General features: G+C 44.4%; 1 protein-coding gene across 3 annotated transcripts in view; it reads right to left on the bottom strand.

The window, feature by feature from the left end:
• Window positions 1–612: 612 nt before the first annotated feature.
• wdr62 (WD repeat domain 62) overlaps window positions 613–25372 on the bottom strand; it is a 27917-nt gene continuing 3157 nt past the window's right edge. Inside the window, exons 5-26 of one of the 3 annotated variants that reach the window (XM_023285452.3) lie at window positions 20305–20472; window positions 18453–18590; window positions 18181–18363; window positions 17395–17555; window positions 16999–17188; window positions 15832–15951; window positions 15639–15754; window positions 15476–15567; window positions 15203–15328; window positions 13607–13677; window positions 13081–13202; window positions 12928–13003; window positions 11994–12105; window positions 11785–11848; window positions 11031–11138; window positions 10854–10960; window positions 10063–10112; window positions 9607–9982; window positions 8652–8806; window positions 4169–4271; window positions 1185–1273; window positions 613–1007 (exon numbers count right to left, since the gene is read on the bottom strand). In XM_023285452.3, coding sequence (XP_023141220.1) covers window positions 903–1007; window positions 1185–1273; window positions 4169–4271; window positions 8652–8806; window positions 9607–9982; window positions 10063–10112; window positions 10854–10960; window positions 11031–11138; window positions 11785–11848; window positions 11994–12105; window positions 12928–13003; window positions 13081–13202; window positions 13607–13677; window positions 15203–15328; window positions 15476–15567; window positions 15639–15754; window positions 15832–15951; window positions 16999–17188; window positions 17395–17555; window positions 18181–18363; window positions 18453–18590; window positions 20305–20472 — 2832 coding nt within the window. In that variant the 3' untranslated portion in view covers window positions 613–902. Of the gene's footprint in view, window positions 1008–1184; window positions 1274–4168; window positions 4272–8651; window positions 8885–9606; window positions 9983–10062; window positions 10113–10853; window positions 10961–11030; window positions 11139–11784; window positions 11849–11993; window positions 12106–12927; window positions 13004–13080; window positions 13203–13606; window positions 13678–15202; window positions 15329–15475; window positions 15568–15638; window positions 15755–15831; window positions 15952–16998; window positions 17189–17394; window positions 17556–18180; window positions 18364–18452; window positions 18591–20304; window positions 20473–25372 lie in introns of those variants that run through there. The other 2 variants (XM_023285459.3, XM_035955263.2) reach the window with 2 other exon arrangements.

The raw sequence follows: 25372 nt of genomic DNA, 5'->3' as shown, positions 1-25372 counted from the left end.
TCTGAATACTTTAACTTTACTTCTAAATACTTTTACGACTTCTGAATACTTTAACTTTACTTCTAAATACTTTTACTACTTCTATATACTTTCATGTTACTTCTACTTTCAAGTTACTTCTAAATACTTTTACTACTAAATACTTTGATAAGATAAAGATAGAGACTTTATTGTCATTGTTCAGAAGTACAACGAAATTTGTCGGCGCTCCGAGTCGCTGCATCTGTGCGCGCCGCCATCTTGGCTTCTTCTATGTTACTTCTAAATATTCTCGTTATTTTACAATAAATTTGCAATACTTTGAAATATTTTTCAATTTGAAATTATTTTCTGTTACTTTACGATACTTTATGAATTAAGTCTGTGTACTTTTGTGATAATTCTAAATTGTTTTGCGTTAATGTAAAATATTTTTCCATGACTTTATATTTTTGTGTTCATTTTAAATACTTTTCTGTTACTTCACCATACTTTTGAATTGTCGCAGTAGTTTTGCGTTCCCTTGCAGTACCTGTTGCGGTACTTTGGAGTACCCGCTGCCGTACTTTGCAGTACCCGCTGCCGTACTTTGCAGTAACTTCTTTCTTCTGATCCACATGAAAAACTTCACGATTTCTTGAAACGCAATATTTATTATAAACATTAAAACTACAGCTGTGGGTTGAATTCGGATGTTTTCAGTTTCAATAATCTGTCCTGCTGGGATCCAGACATCCGTCCCGGTGCTTCATCATTAAATGTCTCAGAGTCACCTGGATGAAGGGGGCGGAGCTTACAGGTGAATCTACCCGTTTCCTCAGTGGAGTGTTTCTGGGACAGAGCTGAATGTCTAGACAGCAGCAGAACTGCTGAATGTGTTTCTGGTATTTATAACTCAGTAGACGTGGTTCTCCAGCTGACCATCAGGGGGCGCCGCTCCGCTGAGCCTCCTGCAGCCGAGAGGAAACCCACTGAAAGGCCTCCTGCAGGACGGACATCATCTCCGGCTGCTGCTTTACATCCTGGAGCTGCAGGAAGAGATTCAACACAACAGAAAAAAAGATGTTCTGAAGAAATGTTCTAGAAATGTGTCTGGGAATGTTCTGGAGAAACATCTTGCTAAAAGACAGAAAATTCAAAAGACAGAAATTCTACCGAACAGAAAACTATGAGAATAAGCTGAAACACTTGGAGGATGGAATCACCTGCAGGTAAAGGTGAACGGCTCGGCTCGCCGCCTGTCGCAGATCGTCTGAAACCTGCTGACATTGCTCCATGCTGACCAATTCTTCACCTGCGGGAAACACAGCAGACACACCTGTAAGAAGCTCCACCTGCTGGGACACACGGGTACTGCAGCTGCCTCATCCAAGCTTTCATTTTCAATCAATAATCATTAGTCAGTCATCAATCTGCACATCTCTGCACTTATTTTTATTTTTTCTGTTAAAAATTTTTTTCACCCTTGTATATATTGTAAATAAAGCTGCTGTAACAATGTAAATTTCCCCTGGAGTGGGGAGAAATAAAGAACTTTATCTTATCTTATCTTATCTCAATCATGGCTAGTGAAACCCCCCAATAGAAGGAAAGTAGGCACGAGAGAAAAACCTGAATAGATAAAATGAAAAAGACATCAGCTGGAAAAACACCGACTGTTGATGATACAAGAAATCTCAGTTTTCCATTTAGTATCAGATTTAAGACCTGATGAGGTCAGAGACACAACTCAGGTGTGCTTCAGGTGTGACAAGAGTTAGCAGAGAGATCAGTTTTCTCCTATTTTGGCTTCCCTTCATTGCCTTCCTGTGAAATCTAGCACAGACTTTAAAATCCTTTTCCTGACGTATAAAGCTCTTAACGACCTGAACAACCTTAAAACAACTGTGGCTCACTTTTCACAACGTTAAAGGAACATTCAGTTAAAGTTCAGTAGTCAGAACTACATTCAGTTCAGTCTGTGCTTTCAGCCCGTTCTCTACAGAGCCTTGCTGGACGTTAGAACCCGGGATCCCAGGAAGTGACCCGCGGAGCGTACAGCTCCTGGAAACACTCGATGACGTCACCGTCTGCCGACAAGCTGCTCCATCCCATCGCCACCGTCTGGACGTCGTCTTTGTGGTGCGTCAAAGCTGCCAGAGAACCCTCCCAGACGGCGTCTCATCCTCCAATCAGTCTGAACTTGAGTCGTTGGTCCAGTCGGTCCTTCTGGACCAGGCAGTTGGCCACCAGAACCTTCTTCTTCCCCACCAGAACCTTCTTCTTCCCCACAGAGACGTTGAACATGACGAGAACTGTCGCCTCACCGACGACGTTTTTGGAGACGAGCGGCGGCAGTTTGCTGCTCAGCTCATCGTTCAGTTCGTCAATGTGCAGTCGCAGTGGAACGCCTCTCCTCACAGCCAGCTTACAGAACCCTATCATCCTAGCAGAACAACCAGTCTGATCATATCATATCATCCTAGCAGAACAACCAGTCTGATCGTACCTTATCATCCTAGCAGAACAACCAATCTCCATCATATCTTAAAGACCTGATAGTGCCATATTATCCTAGCAGAACTCTTCGCTCTCAGACTGCAGGCTTACTTGTTGTTCCTAGAATCTCAAAGTAGAATGTGAGGCAGAGCCTTCAGTTATCAGCTCCTCTCCTGTGGAACCAGCTCCCAGTTTGGGTTCCGGAGGTGGACACCCTCTCTATTTTTAAGACCAGGCTTAAAACCTTCCTTTTTGACAGATCTTATAGTTAGGACTGACTGGGGGACCCTGAGGGGGTCAGCTGGAGTCTTCCTCTTGGACGTCCCTTAGTTCTGCCCTTAGTTCTGCTGCTATAGGCCTAGGCTGCTGTACATGAAATATTTTGTACATGATGGAGAGAAGCCTGCACACTTGTGGGAACTTTTAACTGTTTCTAAAAAGGGGAAAAGGAGAGGAAAAGGTTTCTGAAGGTTCTTGGCTGGATGAACAAACATGTAAAAGCAGATTTTTCTAGTGAGATGTGTGATGTTTTTTGAAATGCTGCCCATCATCATGATCATCATCCCCTCATTTCACGCCGATACCTCACGTGTCTCGTTAATCTGCCATTAGACGGCTAGTTGTGTTTGGTTTACGTTAGTTCGTTAACATTTAGGGAACTCGTGGTAGCACTTTACTCCATTGTAGATGAGTTTAGAAACTTTAGCTGAGTCGTGTGAAGAGTTGTCATCAAATCCCTGGTTTTAGACACTGGGAGCAAGAATTCAACCTCAGAGAGCTTCTCCACTGATTTTATAGGGTTTTTAACATCTTATCTGGAATTTAAGCTGCTGTGATGAGCCGATTCAACATTTTAAATCTGACTTTAACAATCTGGAAGTTACAGAAATCATAAAAAAGTCATTGAATTTGTATTCCAGTCCATCCTAGTCTCCCTAATATGCCCGAAGTTTGGAGTCACTATGAACAATTTCTCATTTTGGCAAAATGTTCGAGCAGTATTAATTAATTTTTGTAATTCTGGCAAAGTTTTAGGTTGTTTTATGCAATATTTGAGTCATTTTGTACAAGTTGGGGTCATTTCAGAGGTCTTCTCAGTCTGCCATCAACAGGTTTTACTCTTTGCAGCAACACTTTGAGTCATTTCAGCCAAATTTGATGTTATCTCCTCTGTGGGATGCTGCTGCTGACCTCCCTCCAGTCCAGTTTTCGTACTTTTGTTCAGATTAATCAAGTTTCTTGTTTTTTTTTTTTTTTTTACATTTACTGCAGTAATAATTACTTATAAATATGCTTCGGCACAAAATCCATCCTCAGAGGCGACATTTGAGACGATCAGCACTGAAATAAAGTGAAAATCTCACTCCAGCAGCATTTATGTTGATGATGTCACAGAAAGTCTGAACAGCTGATGAATCCTGAACTGTAGTCTGGGTGAAGCCTCCTCTGGTCTCTACAGGATCAGACAGGAAGAGGCTCCACCTGCTAGAACAACCAGGAACTACAGCTGGCCACTCAGTGAAACATGAGACAACTGAAGTGAAACCAAAACTAAAAAGACGATAAAGAATTAAGATGAAGTTTATTTTTTACCAGAAGTAAATTAAAAATTGGAATACCATCAGTGATTTACCACAGTAGCCAGAGCAGCTCCTGTTTCTACAGGTAGATTTACAGGTACAGGTGTGTTCCTGTCTGCAGCTGCATTTACCTTCATGTCTGTAACAAACTGACGAGTTTTCACCAACATCACTGCCGTCTGCGTTTCCTCTCTGAATCTCACCTGCTGAGGCAGCGCTGGAGCTGGAGTTCGCCTGAAGACAAACGTTCAGTCTTAGGCCTTGTCCACACGTAGCAGGGTTTTTGTAAAACTGAATATCCTGTCCCCTCCGTCTAGAAAAAAACTTACGTACACACCACCTCGTTTTTAGAAAAAAACTTCATCCACACCTAACCGCATAAGTGCGTTTTTCAGCACATTCATAAGCATGCAGGACCTTTAGGTGGCAGTAGTTCCCCAAATCCTAGCAAGGTGGTGGAGAATAACCGTCCTTAACGTCGTCCTTCGCCTGTGTTGTTGAATGTGGAGCAGTATCTGGGCTTGTAAAAACAAGCAAGTAAAAAGCGCATGTACAAGAAACAGCGCCCAAAACCTTGTGAGAGCATCCATACTGTTACCGAATGTAAACACAGGTCACATATGTGACGTAAGAACATATTTTGTCGCAGGCGGTGACGTTTCGAAATGCAAAACCCCGGTTACTGATGTCCACATGCAGACGCATAAAACGGAGAATTCGCAAATCTTCACTTTGGTTGGAGTTTTTAAAAAGAATCGTTTTTGATGACGTAAATCTGCGTTTTCGTGTGGATGATAGGCCGAATCGTAGAAAAATATCTTCGTTTTGTGAGATACCCGGCTACGTGTGGACAAGAGCTTAGAGTCACGTCTCAGGTGTGTCTCAGGTTAGTTTAAACTCAAGACACTTGTGCTCAAAACAAGAAAGATCCCACTGAATGAAGGTCCTAGGAACCCTGACCATCACTACACCCACCAGAGACCCCTGATCATAACTACACCCACCAGAGACCCCTGATCATAACTACACCCACCAGAGACCCCTGACCATCTCTATACCCACCAGAGACCCCTGATCATAACTACACCCACCAGAGACCCCTGACCATCACTATACCCACCAGAGATCCCTGACCATCACTATACCCACCAGTGATCCGTCACCATCACTATACCCACCAGTGATCCGTCACCATCACTATACCCACCAGTGACCCCTGATCATAACTACACCCACCAGAGACCCCTGACCATCACTACACCCACCAGAGACTCCTGGCCATCTCTATACCCACCAGTGACCCCTGACCATCACTATACCCACCAGAGATCCCTGACCATCACTATACCCACCAGTGATCCGTCACCATCACTATACCCACCAGAGACCCCTGACCATCACTATACCCACCAGAGACCCCTGACCATCTCTATACCCACCAGAGACCCCTGACCACCACTATACCTACCAGAGACCCCTGACCACCCTATACCCACCAGAGACCCCTGACCGTCTTTATACCCACCAGAGACCCCTGACCATCACTATACCCACCAGAGACCCCTGGCCATCTCTATACCCACCAGTGACCCCTGACCATCACTATACCCACCAGAGACCCCTGACCATCACTATACCCACCAGTGATCCGTCACCATCACTATACCCACCAGAGACCCCTGACCATCACTGCACCCACCAGTGACCTCTGACCATCACTATACCCACCAGAGACCCCTGACCATCACTATACCCACCAGAGACCCCTGACCATCACTATACCCACCAGTGATCCGTCACCATCACTATACCCACCAGAGACCCCTGACCATCACTGCACCCACCAGTGACCTCTGACCATCACTATACCCACCAGAGACCCCTGACCACCACTATACCCACCAGAGAGCAGGGATTCCTCAATTCAATGCTGTTTCTCCTGTTTGGTCCCACAACACCTCCAGGAGGCTAAGATGAACTCTGGCGTCCCAGATTCACCCCTCTAGTGCAAGTTCACACTGCTCCTACACAATCCAACCAGCACTGCCACGTTCAGCTGACCCAGTCCCGTTTAAGAGATGCTCCAGGTAGGGACCAGATGCTACCAGTTATCTGCTGAATACTGAGTGCTAACTGCTAAAAAGGACAAAGAAACTATACTTATAAACTCTCCAAACCCCTGTAAGTGCTAATGCTAGCTGCTAGACCGCCACCATGTCCAAAGCCAACTTACCACTGACAAAGGAAATTATACCAGTCAGCTCACCAAACCTGCCAGTGCTACATGTTAATGCTAATCGCTAATTGCTAAAACACACCACTACTTCAGCCAAGCTCACCACAGACAGAGATGATACCAGCATACTTCATCTAGGATGCAAGGACCAACTGCTAACTGCTAATTGCTAATGCTACCTAACAAGAAAACCAACAAACAAAAAAACAACAACAGGAAAAGACAAAGACACAGCCGCTACCTGACACCACAGACTCACCTGAGATGGCCGCATGGTCCCAGAGAGACTCTAACAGGCCACGGCCCCACCTGATCTACACTTCCTCTTCCTGGATCTCTGCCATTGGAGGAGGGAAAAGAAGGCGAGGACAGCAGATTGAAGGAGAGGTCTACTCCATCACCGCCTCTATTTCACCCCCAACTATTATAATTTCTCCTAATCCATCTCCAATGACTAGATCTAGCAGCTTTATCTGCCATGTCCCTCACCGTCTCCCTCAGACTCTGACCCTCATCAAAGCCTCTACATCCCACTTCTACTGGAGCAACTCTGGTTCTCCATCCCCTCTGCTCAGCGTCTGTCTTTCAGTCTGCATATCCAGCCTTCTTCCTCCACTGATTGTTAACTCAATGAAATACAGTCTTTTCCTTCACAGACCACAAAACAATGTCTGGCCTCAGATTAGTTCACACTATTTCTTAGGGAACAACAAGTTTTCCTCCTAAATCTACCTGCATTTCCCATCACCAGCTCCTACCAGGCGGCTCCTGCCTCCTTCCTCCTTTGACCCTCGTGTCGTCCTGCAGGTCAAAATTAACCCGTTTTATAGTTTGAAAATGCGAAAAAAAAAAATCTATTTTCACAGTGAAACTTCTGATGTCCACATTTTCAACATTTCTGGGAAAGTTTTGAACATTTTTTGGTGGAAAAAAAGAAATGTTAAAAAAAGCTTCTAAAGAACATTTACCAAAAAAAATCCAGTGAATTTCGCTGGATTTTGGTTGATTTTCATGTGAATGTTCTTAAAGAGGGCTGCACAGTGGCGTAGTGGTTAGCACTTTCGCCTTGCAGCAAGAAGGTCCCTGGTTCGCGTCCCGGCTTTCCCGGGATCTTTCTGCATGGAGTTTGCATGTTCTCCCTGTGCATGTGTGGGTTTTCTCCGGGTACTCCGGCTTCCTCCCACAGTCCAAAAATATGCTGAGGTTAATTGATTATTCTAAATTGCCCGTAGGTGTGAATGTGAGAGTGATTGTTTGTCTCTGTATGTAGCCCTGTGACAGACTGGTGACCTGTCTAGGGTGTCCCCTGCCTTCACCTGAGTCAGCTGGGATAGACTCCAGCCCCCCCCGCGACCCTAGTGAGGATTAAGCAGTGTATAGATAATGGATGGATGTTCTTAAAGAAAATATCAGAAGTTTTACTCATATATAGGGAATCACTTTGGATATTTTTAGGATTTTTTTGGAAGATTTTTACAAATTTTTTGAAAGTATTTACAAGAATTTTCTTGCCAAATTTTGGGGATTTTTTTTTTAAATATAAAATTAGAATGGCTTTATTGTCATCATACATGGCATGACGAAATATAAAACTTTTGAGGGAAACTTTTAAGGAATTATTAGAGTTTTCTTCCTGAAGCTTTTGCAAATTTTCAGGAATTTGGGGAATTTTTTTGCTGGATTTTGGGATTTTTTCAAAGACGAGGAAACAATATTTTTGACGTCCGTAAATGAGGACAACGAGAGGGTCAAGGCCCCTATCCTCCAACTAACTTCTCTACTAACCTCTCCTTACTAGAACCTCCAAAATTCTCCTGCTTTCTCCTCTCTTCAAGCTCAGCTTCTCACCATCTGATTATGTCTCTATGTATACCGGCCTTGTGATCAGCTAATTCTACATCCAGATAAAATGTGCTGTAAGCTTGCAGTACCTGAGCACAGCGGGAACGATTGGTCTCCATCTACCCACAGTCTGAGGTTCTGGGGGGGTTGGAAACACATCGTATGTTGCCCCTACTAGAACTTTATTACGGCTTTCTTCCATCCTCCACAGGTCCTCTTCTCAACACCTTCCCAGTTCAACCACTGCCCCTGTTTGTCCTGACCAGCTGCCTTTGCTCCCCTCAACAGTTCCTCTTGTCTCTGCATCCGTTCCACTAGCAGCTTTATCCTTTCGACCTGCTGTGTTCCACGCTGGTTTTCCTGGGATCTACTATTTCTGCTGCCTTAGAGCTGCCTCTGCCTCTTGCACTGCTGCTCTCAGGTTCCATTCCCTCCTCCTGGTAGGATTCAGAACCACATTGCTAACTAAACTGTCCTCACTCCCAGATAATAAGAGCTATGTCCTAACCTTGGTGAATTTAAACTGTGGGACTCACCTGGCTGATCTCCTCTCCGTCTTCCTCGTCTTCCAGCAGACTCTCCAGAGCCTGAGGATGGAAGTCTTCATCCTCCTCGCACTTGATGGGACTCGGAAAGAAGGTTGGACGTTTCAGCGCCGACCACCGTCTCCGAGCACGACGAGGCTCAGCGTCTGCCAGATTAGATCCAGAAAGAAACCACTTCTGGATGTTTTCAACCACAGAACATGTTGGTCACCGTCTATCAAACACTGTAGATCAGAGGAGTCAGATCATCTCAGTCCAGTCTGATCTCCAGTGGACCGGACCAGTAGAACCAGTAGAACCAGTAGAACCACAGCATAATGACCTAGGAATAACCACAACTCCTTCTGGTTCCTTTGGTTTAGTGCTAAAATGTTCACATTTAAGGAATTATCTTTTTACTGAACATCATCAACAACCTGAAATTTATGAACAAAAATAAATGAAATGGCATCAACATTCAGTCTCAGTTTATCATTTCCACATTATAACTTCCAGATCATAGAGTGTCGACAAAGGAACACAACATTTAGTCACCTGGAACTGAACCAGAGAGGATTTACTGGAGGATCAAAACCACAAAAAAGACAAAAACAGACAAAAACAAGACAAAAATATTATGAAAATCTGACACAAAACCACAAAAGAACAATGAACAATCTAGTATTTTACTTTCTGAGCCAAACAACTTGTCATGGTCTAGAAATGATTTTAAATTTATAGTTTTACTAATTTACAATCTGCAGCTAATGTCTTCTCTGGAATTTTTACACTTTGAGGGCTGGATCGGACCCTCTGGAGGACCACTTTTGGCCCGTGGGCCTCATGTTGGACACCCCTGGTTTAGACTTTTGAGTTGAACAGTTAAACTACTATTTTTAGGATCAAGCTTTTGGTTTATTTCTTCAGGATGAGATGATGTTACTGAGGTCACCTGTAACCTCCTCACCTGAATCCGGGTTGTCTGGAGTCCTGTGGTCCTCCTCTTCCTCCTCGTCTCCATCTTCATCCTCCTCGTCTCCATCTTCATCCTCCTCGTCTCCATCTTCATCCTCCTCGTCTCCATCTTCATCCTCCTCGTCTCCATCTTCATCCTCCTCATCTCCATCTTCGTCCTCCTCGTCTCCATCTTCGTCCTCTTCGTCTGCCAGCAGATGGTCCAGGGCCTGAGGATGGAAGACTTTGTCTTCATCCTCCTGACTCTTGGTGGGACTCGGGGAGAAGCTGGAGCAGACAGTCACTGGGTTTGGTGGCTCTGCCCACCGACGCTGTACCTGACAAGGCTCGGCGTCTGATTGGACACTGGGGGAGGCCACGCCCACACCCTGCAGAGCGCACATTGGAAGAGAATCAGTCTCCAGAATGGATTACCTGTGAAGTGGAGAAGTGTGAGCAGCAGACTGACCAGTTCTCTGAAGACCATCGACAGGTTCCTGTTGTTCTGAAGCTGTGGAGCTGAAACAACAACAGATCAACAAACAACAAATAAACAAACAACAACAGATCAACAAACAACAGATAAACAACAGATCAACAAATAACTGATAAACAATCAACAGATCAACAAACAACAGATACACAAAAAGATCAACAAACAGATAAACAAACAAAAGGTCAAAAACAGATCAACAACAACAGATCAACAACAGATCAACAAAAGATCAACAACAACAAACAACAGATACACAAACAACAACAGATAAACAAACAGATAAACAGATCATCAACAGATCAACAAACAACAGATACACAAACGACATCAGATCAACAAAAACAGATAAACAACAGAACAAAAACAACAGATCAACAAAAACAACAGATAAACAACAGATCAACAAAAACAACAGATCAACAAAAACAAGAGATAAACAAAGAACAACAGATAAACAAACAACAACAGATAAACAAACAGATAAACAACAGATCAACAAACAACAGATCAACAACAGATAAACAAACAACAACAGATAAACAAAAACAAACAACAACAGATAAACAACAACAACAGATCAACAAAGCAAGCCTTCATTAGCTGCCTCATGACGTCTCTCCACCACAGATGGACCAGAGCAGCAGCTGAGGAGGACGCTTTAGATCTTCACACCTGTTCATCCAACACTTTTAGCTACATGTGAACTTTTCTGATTCCTCCAGAAGGTTTCCTGATGTCACCAAGGTCACCTGTATCCTCCTCACCTGGAGCAGCGTCTGGTCTGTCTTTAGTCCTGAGGTGGGGCTCCTCTTCCTCCTCGTCTTCATCGGTATGAGGCGGCTGAGATGAAGCAGTGATGAAGGTTTGTTTCCTGAAGAACAACCAAACGGAGCTCAGGAACAAAGCCAGCATCTCCTGAGATCTCTGAAGGTGGAACTCACCTGGTGTCCAGCCGTTTGAGGCTCTGGGCTGAAGGTGTGGATCTGAAGCCCCGCCTCTTCCTCATGATGCTGCTCAGCTGAGAGTCCAGCCTCCACACAAACACACAGCTACACAAGATACACACAGCAAACACACAGTCATTACCGGCTGAGAAAGTTTTCTACACAAGTTTAAAAAAAACAAAGTTCACCTGCCAGCTGACATCTATTGTTTACCTTGTTGTATTGTTGTTTACCTTGTTGTACTGTTGTTTACCAGGTCTGTATTGTTTACCTTGTTGTATTGTTGTTTACCAGGTCTGTATTGTTTACCTTGTTGTATTGTTGTTTACCAGGTCTGTATTGTTTACCTTGTTGTATTGTTGTTTACCTGGTCTGTATTGTTTACCTTGTTGTATTGTTGTTTACCTTGTTGTATTGTTGTTTATCTGGTCTGTATTGTTTACCTTGTTGTATTGTTGTTTACCTTGTTGTGTTGTTGTTTACATTGTTGTATTGTTGTTTACCAGGTCTCTATTGTTTACCTTGTTTTATTGTTGTTTACCTTGTTGTATTGTTGTTTACCAGGTCTGTATTGTTTACCTTGTTGTATTGTTGTTTACCTTGTTGTATTGTTGTTTACCAGGTCTGTATTGTTTACCTTGTTGTATTGTTGTTTACCTGGTCTGTATTGTGTACCTTGTTGTATTGTTGTTTACCTGGTCTGTATTGTGTACCTTGTTGTATTGTTGTTTACCTTGCCTGTACATCTCACCTGTCTGCTGACGCAGTGATGAAGTGTCTACAGGTGTGACTGAACCTCATACAGGTGATGGTCTCTGAGGAAACAGGATGGAGATCAAACATCTGAGGAACCATCTGACTCAGGTTCAAACGCAATCTCAACACTTTAGACCCAAAATCCAAACCAAGCAGAGATTTTAAATGTGACAGATCTACCTGGGCAGGTCAGGATGAACTCACCTGAGTGTCCAAACAGAGACGCTACACACTCTCCTGACTCGTAGTCCAAGATGGTGATGTTTTTATCGGAGCAGCTGGTGGCCAAGAATGACCCTGATGGATCCATGTGAACCTGCAGAACACCAGATTCAGTTCTGGAGCTCCTCAGGGTTCTGGTAGAACCAGTAGTATTTAATTTGAACATGCTCCCCTTAGACAATACTATTAGGAAGCACTACATGAATGTATGCAGATGACACCCACTTCTATTTATCTATGAAACCAAATGGAACCAATCAGGTGGTGAAACTCCAACATGTCTGAAGGACATAAAGGTTCTGGATGATCTGGAACTTTCTTCATTTAAATCCAGACAAACTGAAGTTTGGATATTAAACACACATGGAACTAGACAGCAGAAAACCTGCAGCTGATCCCAAACGCTGCAGCAGAGTTCTGACAGGAACCAGGAACAGAGATCAGAGTTCTCCTGTTAGCTTCTCTTCATGGCTCCCTGCAAAATCCTTCTTCTAACATCTGAACTCTTAATGAACAGCTCCATCGCATCGTAAAGACCTGACAGTTCCAGATCATCCTATCAGAACCCTTCCCTCTCAGACTGCAGCTTTACTGCTGGTTCCAGAGGTTCCAGAGGCAGAACCTTCACTTATCAGCTCACAGTTTGGGTTCTGGAGGCTGACACCCTCTCTACTTTAAGATCAGGATTAGAACTTCCCCCTCACCTGGTCCAGTTGAGGCAGATGTCTGCCCTCCCTGAGCCTGGTTCTGACAGGTTTGTACTGCTAAAGAGGAGTCTTTTCAAAAACAGTCCAAACTCTTCACCTGATGGCGTGAAGGAACTTCAGATGTTCACGTTTGAACTAAAATGAACTGATCTGAACATCAGCAGGTTGTAACCGGATTCATTTCAAGTTGATAAATGAAAGTTCCTGACCTTCAGCAGAGCTCCTTCATCGCTGGATGAACCCTCCAAACACTTCTTCAGCTTCCCAGTTTCCACGTTGTACACTCTGAAAACAGACGTCAGCTTCAGCTCAGCGTTCCGTTCACTAACCGGAATAAACCAGCAGCAGATCCACTCCTCTACCTGATGTTCCTATCCTGACAGCCGACGGCCACGTGGCTTCTGGTCCAGTCCAGGTCCATGTCGTTGGGCGTGGTCTTCTCCACCACATGGTGACTCCTGGAGAACCGCAAACCCTCCGACGTCTGCTTGGAAACATCCAGCAGCACCGGTCATTCAGAGGAATTACAGGGAATGAACTGAAACATCCACATACAGACTAAAACTAAAACAGACGTGCAAATATTCAACACTTCAAACTGAAAACGCCGTTTAACACGCCTGAACACCAGTCCACCAACACAAAACCCACACACAGAATGACAACCAAAGCACAAAATTAACAAAAAACACCAAAGCAGCCACACAGACTCACAAAATGCAAAAAACTACAGAAAAGAAAGCAGAAAATAAAAAACAAGGAAAAAACAAACAACAGAACAATATCACAAAACGGGTAAACAAAAAGAAACAAAGACAGACGAGAAAACAACAGCAAAGACACACAAAACATCAACAACAAGCAGAAGGCGCCTCCTAGAGCTCAGACCTGCTCAGCTGTCTGGAAGTAGATGCTCTTGTCAGCTCCACAGCTCACCAGTCGGACCTCCGGACTCTCACCTGGAACACAGGTAACACCGCTTAGCTCACCTTCCACTGAGGACACACCTCCAACAGAACTACACAACCCGAAGAACCTCATCTCCATGGAAGCTTTCCTTCACAATCAGCCTCAATTTCATTTGGCTTTTTGATGTCAAAGATCTCCAAGCTAACGTCAAATATTATAAAAACATCAAGTAAGTGATTTCATAAGTCTTCCGTCCTTCCAGTCAGGATTTAGTAGAACCTCTGGCTGCAGCTCCATCATTGGTCCTGCTGGTCTCCATCAGTCTGAACATCTCAATGTTCTTCCTTGTTAACTCTTCAACTCTGTCAGGTTCCTCAGGGATCCTGATCTACAGAACTTGTCTAGTTCTCAGGTGGACTGAGGTCTGGACTCTGACTCCTCCAGAACTCCCTCCTTGTTGTCCTCAAACCATCTCTGAGGATCTTTGTTTGCTTTGACTCATCGTCTGGATGGAAACTGATCTTCTCCATGTCTCAGTTCTCTTCAGACCATCAGGTTGTCCTCCAGGATTTCATTTACCCTCTACCTTTACCAGCCTTCCAGGACCTGCTGCTCAGGAATATCATGATGCTGCCACCACCGTGCTTCACAATGGGGATGGTGTGTTTGTGATGATGTTCAGTGTTTGGTGTCCATCAAATATATCATCTAGTCTGATGGACATAAAGCTCCATCCTGGTCTCCTCAGACCAAAGAACCTTCTTCCAGGTGACTTCAGAGTCTCCACATGTCTTCTGGTGAACTCTAGTCCAGATTTAATTGGAGCTTTTTCCATCAGAGTCTTTCTCTTTGTCTCCATGAAGCTTAGACTGGTGAAGAACAGACAACAGTTGTTGGATGAACAGTCTGAAGCTGGAACTCCTTCAGAGGAGTCATAGGAGTCTTGGTGGCCTCCCTCTCTAGTCTCTTTCTCCTTCAGAGGAGTCATAGGAGTCTTGGTGGCCTCCCTCTCTAGTCTCTTTCTCCTTCAGAGGAGTCATAGGAGTCTTGGTGGCCTCCCTCTCTAGTCTCTTTCTCCTTCAGAGGAGTCATAGGAGTCTTGGTGGCCTCCCTCTCTAGTCTCTCAGGTCTTGAGGACGTCCTGCTCTAGTCAGATTTATTCATGTTCCATCTTCCTTCCATTTCTAACTGATGGATTTAACTGGACTCCCAGAGATCTTCAGGAACTTGGAAATGTTCTTGTATCGTCCTGACTGATGCTTTTAAAGAACCTTTTCTCAGAGTTTCTTGGTTCTTCAGTCGTCAGGTGTAGTTCTATCCAGGAGTTCTGATCCACCAGAGACCGGACCTTCCAGATCCAGTCATTATGACAGTTACTAATCTTAGATTTTATCCTATTAATTAGCTGATATTACTTTATACAAATTCATTTTCACTTTGACATGAAAGAATCTTTTGGTAAATTCTTGTGAGAAAAAAAAAATTGCCCATGATTCAGTGTTGAAAAGCAATAAAAGGAAAGCCTCCAGCAGGTGAACTGTTTAGAAGCTCTGTACGTGATAGAAAGATGAGCACCTGTAAATTTCACAGCACTGACGGAGGCTGAATGGTCGTTCAGAGTTTGTTCTAGACTGCAGTTCTTCTCCAGGTTGAAGACGTGGATCAGTCGATCTCTGCTGGCTGAGGCCAACAGCTTCAATCCTGAAACAGCAACAGTGAGCTTTGATCATCACTGAGCAGCCAAACACCACCCAAACATCCAAAACTCGCTTCTAGTGGCAGGTGAGCTCAGACAAAGTGCTTGAAGCCGGACTTTACTGGAGTCTCACCTGCGGACTGGAGTCTCACCTGTGCTAGCGGGGGAGAACTCCAGACACAACACCTCTGAGTCGTGAGCCTTGATCTTCACCAGCTCATCCAGGAAGTCCAGAGCGAAGATCCTGGAGAGAACCAGAATCAGTGAGCAGAACCTGCCTTGGGTCCATCAGAGGGTTTCAGTGCTCAGACTCACCTGAGGTTTCCACAGCGATCTCCGGCCGCCAGGTGCTGCCCGTCAGGACTGATGCTCAGCACCCGGACTCCGGCCTTCCCAGCAGCCTCCTCCACATACAGGATCCTCAGCAGGTCCTGCAACACATGGAGGTCAGGACCCAGCAGCTGTCTACAGACGTGCAGCAGCTGTCTACAGATGTGCAGCAGCTCACATTGCTGTGGAGGTCGGTCTGTCTGGTGTTCCACAGTCTGATGGTGCCATCAGACGAACAGGTGAGGAAGGAGGACGTAGGTAGACAGGCCTCAGATGGATCCTGAAGCTTTGGGTAGACCTGAAGGACACATTCAGGTTCTATTAGTACGGTCCTACTACTACTTTGACTACTACTGCTGCACCTGAAAGACTTCTGGAGACTCGGAGAGACTGACAGCATCTGGCTGTACCTCACCTTGCAGTACTGTTGGCAGTATTTGTGTCTCTCCTGGCAGTATTTTTGACAGTATTTCTGGCTCTCCTGGCAGTATTTCTGGCTCTCCTGGCAGTATTTTTGACAGTAACTCTGGCTCTCCTGGCAGTATTTTTGGCAGTAACTCTGGCTCTCCTGGCAGTATTTTTGACAGTAACTCTGGCTCTCCTGGCAGTATTTTTGACAGTAACTCTGGCTCTCCTGGCAGTATTTTTGACAGTAACTCTGGCTCTCCTGGCAGTATTTTTGGCAGTAACTCTGGCTCTCCTGGCAGTATTTTTGGCAGTAACTCTGGCTCTCCTGGCAGTATTTTTGGCAGTAACTCTGGCTCTCCTGGCAATACTTTTGACAGTATTTGAGGCTCTCCTGGCAGTATTTTTGACAGTATTTGAAGCTCTCTTCCCAGTATTTCTGACAGCATTTGAGGCTCTCTTGGCAGTATTTTTGACAGTAAGTCTGGCTCTCCTGGCAGTATTTTTGGCAGTATTTGAGGCTCTCTTCCCAGTATTTTTGACAGTATTTGAAGCTCTCCTGGCAATATTCTTGACAGTATTTGAGGCTCTCCTGGCAGTATTTTTGGCAGTAATTGAGGCTCTCCTGGCAGTATTTTTGACAGTATTTGAAGCTCTCTTCCCAGTATTTTTGACAGTATTTGAGGCTCTCCTGGCAGTATTTTTGACAGTATTTGAAGCTATCTTCCCAGTATTTTTGACAGTATTTGAGGCTCTCCTGGCAGTATTTTTGACAGTATTTGAGGGTCTCTTCCCAGTATTTTTGACAGCATTTGAGGCTCTCCTGGCAGTATTTTTGACAGTATTTCTGGCTCTCCTGGCAGTATTTTTGACAGTATTCGAGGTTCTCCTGGCAGTATTGTTGCAGTACATTTTGCAGTATTTCCGGCAACACACTGACCTCGACGCTCCACACAGAGCTGCTGTGGTACAGAGCAGAGTACGTCTTCACGGTGTTCTTCACATCTTTAATGTCCCAAACATAAATGCTGTGGTCGCTGTACACGCAGGTCAGCTGACAGGAGGCGGAGTTAAAGGTCAGAGCCAACGTGTCGGGGAACTGCACACCTGGAGTGGCAGGTAACGAGTCGCTATGGAGGTATACAGGTAGGAATCAGAGGCCACCATGTCTGTAGTACCTATACAGCATGTTTGCAGTATTTCTCCTGTATATTGCAGTATTTCTCCTGTGTGTCTGCAGTATTTCTCCTGTATATTGCAGTATTTCTCCTGTGTGTCTGCAGTATTTCTCCTGGATGATTACAGTATTTCTCCTGCGTGTTTGCAGTACTTGTACCTGTCCGGTGTGATGGGCATCAGGTTCACTCCCAGGTGATGTGGTCTCTGCACGGTGCTGATGTACTGCAGGTTGGACGGATTAAAAACTCTGATGACGCCGTCAGCGCAGCCACAGAACACCAAGCTCTCAGTGATGGAGAGGCAGCTGGCCGACGTCGTCTGTCAACAACAACAACAACAGTGACTGACAGGACACTGACTCACAACGACAGAATATTTGAACTATTAGTTTATGAATGCAAAACATCTTTCTTGTGAAGTTTTATTTTTTCCTCTGTAAATCACACCAGTGTGTTTGCTTGTTTAGGTGGAGAGTAGCTGCATTTCACTTGTACTGTGTCTGAAGCATACAGGTGTATTTTTTAGACCGTCCAGGTGTTTCTTTTCATTGTGTAAACATTGTACCTGTATATTTTTAGTCATACTAGTGTATTTAGAATCGTACAGGTGTATTTTTGATTATAAAAGAGTATTTCACAATCATGCAGGTATATATTTTTAGATCATACAGGTGTATATATTTTTAAGTTCCAGAGATATGTTTATTTCTAATTGTAAAGGTGTGTCTGAGCTGTACAGGTGTGTCTCTGCTTGAAACAGGTGTGTCTGAGCTGTACAGGTGTGTCTCTGAGCCGTACAGGTGTGTCTCTGCATCGTACAGGTGTGTCTGAGCTGTACAGGTTTCTCTCTGAGCCGTACAGGTGTGTCTGAGCTGTACGGGTGTGTCTCTGAGCTGTACAGGTGTATCTCTGAGCAGTACAGATTCGTCTCGTGGTGTTCTCACCTTCAGGTGGACCCAGGCCTCCAACTGTCGGCTGCTGTTCAGGAGACACAGCAGACCGGAGCTGGTGATGCAGTACGTATTGGATGCCATGAGGCCCCGCCCACACGCCACCCCACTGAACACACTGTTCTTATGGTCGCCCAGCAACCCTGACCGACCAATCAGGGGCACGGTGCTGTTCACCTGGACACAAGGAGAAAACACGTCAGCCTGGTACCTCAGGCCGACTGAACGTGAGCTGTGATTGGCTGAGCCGGCCTCAGGTGAGTTACCCGCCGCTCTTTGGAGACGTCCAGGTACCAGAACTTGACGTGTTGGTTGCCAGCAGTGACGAAGTAGCTGTTGTCCTGACAGAAGGAGATGGCGAACACTCGGCTGGACACTTTGTTGGAGGCGATGATGGAAGCTTTCTGCTCAGAGACAGGTGAGGGTAGGTGAGGACAACCTTAGCATGTTGTAGGCTAATGTGGCTAATATTAGCATTAGCTGCAGCTATAGGAGTGTCCTTAGTGTTAGCATGTTGTAGGCTAATGTGGTTAATATTAGCATTAGCTGTAGCTATAGGAGGATTCTTACCGTTAGCATGTTGTAGGCTAATGTGGTTAATATTAGCATTAGCTGCAGCTATAGGAGGATTCTTACTGTTAGCATGTTGTAGGTTAATGTGGATATTAGCATTAGCTGCAGCTATAGGAGGATCCTTAGTGTTAGCATGTTGTAGGCTAATATGGTTAATATGAGCATTAGCTGAAACTATAGGAGGATCCTTAGACTTACCATGTTGTGCAGCTAATGTGGCAGTCATTTTCATGGTAGTAGTTGTAGCAGCAGTAATGTGGCTAACATTAGCTTTGATGGTAGTAGCACTAATGTGGCTAACATTAGCTTTGATGGTAGTAGTAGTAGTAATGTGGCTAACATTAGCTTTGATGGTAGTAGCAGTAATGATGGTAACATTAGCTTTAATGGTAGTAGCAGTAATGATGCTATCATTAGCTTTGATGGTGGTAACAGTAGCAGTAGTAATGTGGCTAACATTAGCTTTGATGGTAGTAGTAGTAATGTGGCTAACATTAGCTTTGATGGTGGTAGTAGTAATGTGGCTAACATTAGCTTTGATGGTAGTAGCAGTAATGATGCTAATATTCGCTTTGATGGTGGTAGTAGTAGCAGTAGTAATGTGGCTAACATTAGCTTTGATAGTAGCAGTAGTAATGTGGCTAACATTAGCTTGATGGTAGTAGCAGTAATGATGCTATCATTAGCTTTGATGGTAGTAGCAGTAATGATGCTAACATTAGCTTTGATGGTAGTAGCAGTTATGATGCTATCATTAGCTTTGATGGTGGTAACAGTAGCAGTAGTAATGTGGCTAACATTAGCTTTGATGGTGGTAGTAGTAATGTGGCTAACATTAGCTTTGATGGTGGTAGTAGTAATGTGGCTAACATTAGCTTTGATGGCAGTAGCAGTAATGATGCTAACATTAGCTTTGGTGGTGGTAGCAGTAGCAGTAGTAATGTGGCTAACATTAGCTTTGATGGTGGTAGCAGTAATTATGCTAATATTAGTTTTGATCGTAGTAGCAGTAATGATGCTAACATTAGCTTTGATGGTGGTAGTAGTAATGTAGCTAACATTAGCTTTTATGATGGTAGCAGTAATGATAATAAAGTTAGCTTTGATGCTGGTAGCAGTAATGATGCTAACGTTGGCTCTGATGCTCAGATCTCTGTATAAACTGTAGCACTGAGGGACATTCAGAGATGTTAAATGTTAATTTAAACCAGTAAACCAGGACAGGGTGGGTTTCTGTGTTTTCATGTTAGCATCTGTTAGTTTCTCTCCTGCTCTCTGTGCTCATTAAACTGCATTCTAATAGTGTGTAGTACTACAGTACACATGATGACTACATGCAGGCATCCACAGCGTTCACTACTGCTGTTACTGGTTATTGGCTGGTTTAGCAGTAGTGCTGTTGTGTTACGTTGAGTTGTGTTATGCTGTTGTGTTGCTTTGGTTCCCTTGTGTCGTGTTGTTGTTTGCGTTGCGTTACATTCTGCTGTTTGTGTTTTGTTGCATTGCTGCGTTGTGTCATTGCATTATGTTGTTGCGTTGCCTCACCCTCCAGTCCCAGACGCTGACCGTCATGTCGTGCTGGAAGCCCACAGAGACGATGTAGCAGCTGTTGGTGGAAAACGAAACGCAGGAAACTCCGTATTTATGAGACTGAACTTCGGCCACCTGAGCTCCATCCACCTCCCAAACCCTGACGCAGGGCAGGTGACCACTCTGGAACAGACACACAGCCAATCACAACGCTGGAAAACCACCACACATGAACCTCACACCAGCTGCTTCTGGACCTACAGGAACCTCATCTGATCAACGTTCTACCTTCATGCTGTCTGAAAGTTAGAAAAATGATTTCCCACATCAGTTCCTCTACTAGTTCTGACCAACCTCCTGCCAGCATTAAAGTTCATCCACAATCACCTTTAAAGTTTTAGAAACCAGAAACATCCAAGAACCAATGATGGTTTCTAGGACTCTATACACTAGGATACATCCAATAATACTGACGACCACTAGGATACATCCCATAATGCTGATGATCACTAGGATACATCCCATAATGCTGACGATCACTAGGATACATCCCATAATGCTGACGATCACCAGGATACATAACATAATGCTGATGCTAACAGCTGGGTAGAGGGGAAATTAACAGGTGTATTGTTTACATTGAGACACCTGGATGGATGAAAGTAGGTTTGTTTGAGTTTCTGTCATTTTGTCTCCTTTCGGGTCATTTTTTTTCTTGTTTTTGTTGTTTTATGTCCCGTTTGTCTCATTTTGTGTGTCTTTGTGGTCTTGCTTCATGTTGCTTGTCTCCGTTTGTCATTTTGTGTCTTGCTTTTATTGTTTTGTCTTTCGTTTTTCTTTGTTTTGTGTCTCGTTCATATCGTTTCACGTCTTTTTTGTAAAGTTTTGTCTCAGTTCTGTTGGTTTAAGTCTTGTTTGTCTCATTTTGTTACAAAACCCAGATTCAGTGTTCAGACTGAGACACCTGGATGGATTTAAACTGACCTGGATTCAGTTTTTACCAGAACTCAGATGTGTTCCTCCTCCTAAATGTCATGGTTCTAGCTGCTGAACTGATGAAGTTCTGAAAAAGTCCATTAAAAAGTGATAAATCTGGACCCTCCTCGATGGACTTCAAGGACCTGGAATGTTCTAAGTGAGACTAAACTAAAGACTGGAAGCAAGAGAGGAGAACGTCCCTGCTCTCAGCTCTCGTAGGAGGCGGTCGCACTTTTCTTCGCTCCGCAGCTATCTCTGTTCCTCCCTACCCTCATGTCTCCCTGCTTGCTGCATATCTTCGTCTTCGTCTCGTCTGTCTGACTTGGAGCGATCGCTTGGCACTGGACCTTCGAAACACCGATCATGGAATTGATAAACTGGTCTCTCAACGCAATTGACAAGATTGTCGCCACAAAGAGCACAGGCCTAGGGGAGCCTACCGGCCCGGATGGGAGTTTCGCCTCTGGTTACGTGATCGACGCCTGGGGGAAGTGGAAGGGGATCATGTGCCTGGCACCCCTATCCGTGGAGGATGTGGAAGATGTTTATATATTCGGATTTATGATGACAGGCCTGCTGATAATTGGCTTGTTCACTGGCCTGAGCTTCTGGAAAATCAGGAAGACCGCAGACAGAAACGACATCCAAACTCTGCTGGTCTATGCAAACGATCGGATCACGGCTGCCGATGCTTGGTATGACGAACTCAATCGTAAGATGAACAGTTTGCTTGGTGTGACTGTTGATCTGAGTCGCAGACTGGAAGCCATCAGGGTGAGAATCGCTACAGCTGGGGTCTAAAATTGTTGAGAGCAGTAGGGGAAAGGTGAAATTACTCCTCTCCCGCCTAAACTTGAAGATAACTGATTACATTCTGGTGCCCCTGGAACAATAACAAACTCCTCTGGAAGTTTCATGGCCAAGAGATAGCTCCCCCCCCCCACCCCCCACTTTCCCAAGGACACCTGTTGACTTTTGGACCGGGCCAACCGAGGATGTCTCCATAGCAACCTTGCTGTGTTATCGCGCTCCCACCCTCGCGAACTGAGACACCGGAGGTCTGAGACGGAAGAAGATGGGCTACACGCATACACAAACATTCGGACTCATGAACTGAGGACTGAGCTAAACATTTGCACACATGTCCATAACCCCCATCCCCCCCGCCTCCACAAGCTTTCCTCACTATACACGGGAGCCAGGAATCCATGCAGTAATTTGCTGCACGGGAACCGGCTAACTGTGCGGTGCTCCCCCCTCCACCACCCCACATCCTTATCCCAACTATTCTTGTCTAACGTCATGCTTTGTCTGTTTGCGGGTTTGTTTTTTTAGGTTCCTTCTCAAATTGAATTTCCCAACATTGGAGGTTTCATTTGGTACAAGCCTTTTTTTTTTTCTTTTACCCTCTGCTATCCCTACCCAGATCCCAACATGTCCTTTTTCTTTTTTTTCCTCAAGAAAGGTGCGCGCAGCACTGCGCAGCAGCCGGAGCTGTCATTGGCAGGGCAGCTCAAATGAAATTTCGTTGTATATGAAAGTGTGCAATGACCAATAAAGATTGATTGATTGATTGTAGAAAGTTCTAGAGTAGACCTACTGACAACTGTAGAAGGTTCTATAGTAGACCTACCTAGAGTAGACCTCTAGGTCTACTCTAGGTAGGTCTACTCTAGAACCTTCTCCAGGGGATGTTCTCCTCTCTGGACTTCAAGGACCTGGAACTCTGATCATTAATAAAGTTAATGGAGATGAAGAACCAGATGTTCTGAGGAGGTTCTGGAGGGGAAACTTTGTTCAGATTGAGTTGATTTTATAATGAATAACGTTTTTTTCTTTTGACTTCCTCTGTAAATCGTGGCTTGGTTTCTGTATGTGGTTAAAGGTTCTATTTGTTCTGTGATGTTGGACTCGGACCATTTAACACTGAAGATTAATGTTTGGCTTCAAACATCTGCTTCCTGTTGAATGTCCTCATAGTGAATGTAAACATCAGGAGTTCCACAGTTCTACTGAAGAACTGCAGCATCAATGCCACAATTCCATTCGGTGATGTCACCAGTGTCCAGACATAAAGCCAGTTCCCCTTTGTGACATCATCAGTGACAACACAGAGTTTTTAAATAAGGCTCTGACAGATGTGCTGTATGTGATGGGACTTTATCAATGTGATCAGCGACTCATTTCAAAGCTTGCACCAGGAGAACATCTTCTAGCAGAACACCATCATGAGCATCTACATCTGGGACTTCCTGAGAAGACCCTTCCAATGCCAGGTAGAGGAGCAGGAGCAGGCTGAGCTCCAAACAGCCCACCAACAGTGTTTGTTACCAGACCAAACAATCCATCAGATCTCCTCTGACCTTCTGAAGCCAGAGGACAGCAGCCCTGCAGCCAAACAACAATATCCCAACAATGAGAAAACCAATGGACAGGAGCTGGACCAACAAGTCCAACATCTGAAGAATGAGCTCCTCAGAGAGAGAACTAAAGCTAAGGATCTGGACGAACAAGTCCAACATTTGAACAACCATCTCCACAGTGAGAGGACCAATGCTCAGTAGCTGGCTAAAGAAGTCAGATGTCTGAAGAACCAGCTCCACAAAGAGAGGACTGCAGCACAGGAGTTGGACGAACAAGTCTGACAGTTGAACAACCAGCTCCACATAGAGAACAGCAAAGCACTGGAGATGGACGAACAGATCCGATATATGAAGAATGAGTCCATCAGAGAAAGGCTCATGTCACAGGAGTTGGGCAATCACGTCCAGTACCTGGACAACAAGCTCCAAAGAGAGAAAACCAATGCACAGGAGCTGGAGGAACAAATGAAGCACTGGGAAAAAAGCTTCAGAGTGAGAGGAGCAATGAAAAGGAGCCGGATGATCGGCTTCAAAAAGAGACAACCAAACATCTCAGGGAGAGAATCTTCTGGGTCAACCACAGCAAGCAACCGGAACAGACTAAAGAACAGCTGGATGATGAGAAGAACCAGAGGGAACTTTTGGTCAACAGAGAGAAGAGAAACAAGACTTCATCCCAGGAGGTGCAACTGAATCAAGAAACCGTGGAGACTGAAGAACAACAGAACACCGTTCAGCAGCAGCATCTCAGACGTATTTTGGAGACCAGCTGTCAGATCGGAGGTCTGAAGGACAAACAGGACGACCACAAGAAGATACAGCAGAGCTCTGAAGAGATGCACTAGGCTTGTCTCTTCTACAAGGAGATAGAGCAGCTTGGGATGATGGTCCAAAAACTGACCTCAGCAATAGCCGAAGAAGAGGTCAGTCAGGACCTAAACACTGAAGATCCACAAGAGGACAAGGTCTTGGAGGACGAGGTCTTGGAGGACGAGGTCTTGGAGGACACCAGCAAGAACCTTCCAGCTGATGAGGCAGAAGAACTGGTGGAAACAGACCAAGTTCAAGAGAGAAATGGGAACTGTGAGCACACTTCCTTCTCCTGGAAGAACGTCTGTCTGTATGGCTTCCTGGTCTTCACTTATTGGGTTTCATTCAGGAGGAAGTTTCCCTGCAATCATTATTCTGATGCTCAGAACTTGATTTACCAGAAAACAGCCAATCACAGTTCAAATACAACTGTTCAGTCGATGTAAAAAACTAAATACGACCTCCGTGTTCTGATGCCAGTATTCAGCTTCAACCGCTTCATAATTCAACACAAAATACTGAAATTAAAAACATCAGCTAGATTAGAAAAGAAGAATAGATATAATAGAACACAGAAACCTAAAGTAACATCCCATCATATTTTATGTAATGCTACTAAAACACAAGAAAGAAACTTAAAATCTGGACATAAAACTTGAATTTCATCATTTCAGTTTGAATTTCTAAAACTGAAAACCTTAAATAAAACAAACTTGAATATCATTATTTGAATTTCTCAGCGTGAATAACTGAAATAAAAATCGGAATCCCAGAATTTACATGTCTGAGCTCTTACTTTGAAAGTGTAGAATCCTGATGACTTCCTATAAATACTCCCCGAGACTTAAAAAAAAAAAAAAAAAAAAATTCTCATCCAGGTTAAAACAGAGCTGCTCACTGCAACCCAAGGTCCCCCACCAACCCAAGGTCAC

The sequence above is a fragment of the Amphiprion ocellaris genome, chromosome 7, assembly GCF_022539595.1.
Source record: "Amphiprion ocellaris isolate individual 3 ecotype Okinawa chromosome 7, ASM2253959v1, whole genome shotgun sequence".
In the NCBI taxonomy this organism is placed as follows: Eukaryota; Metazoa; Chordata; class Actinopteri; family Pomacentridae; genus Amphiprion; species Amphiprion ocellaris.
Note: the sequence above shows the minus strand (reverse complement) of the source record. Positions and strands in the feature narration are given on the sequence as shown.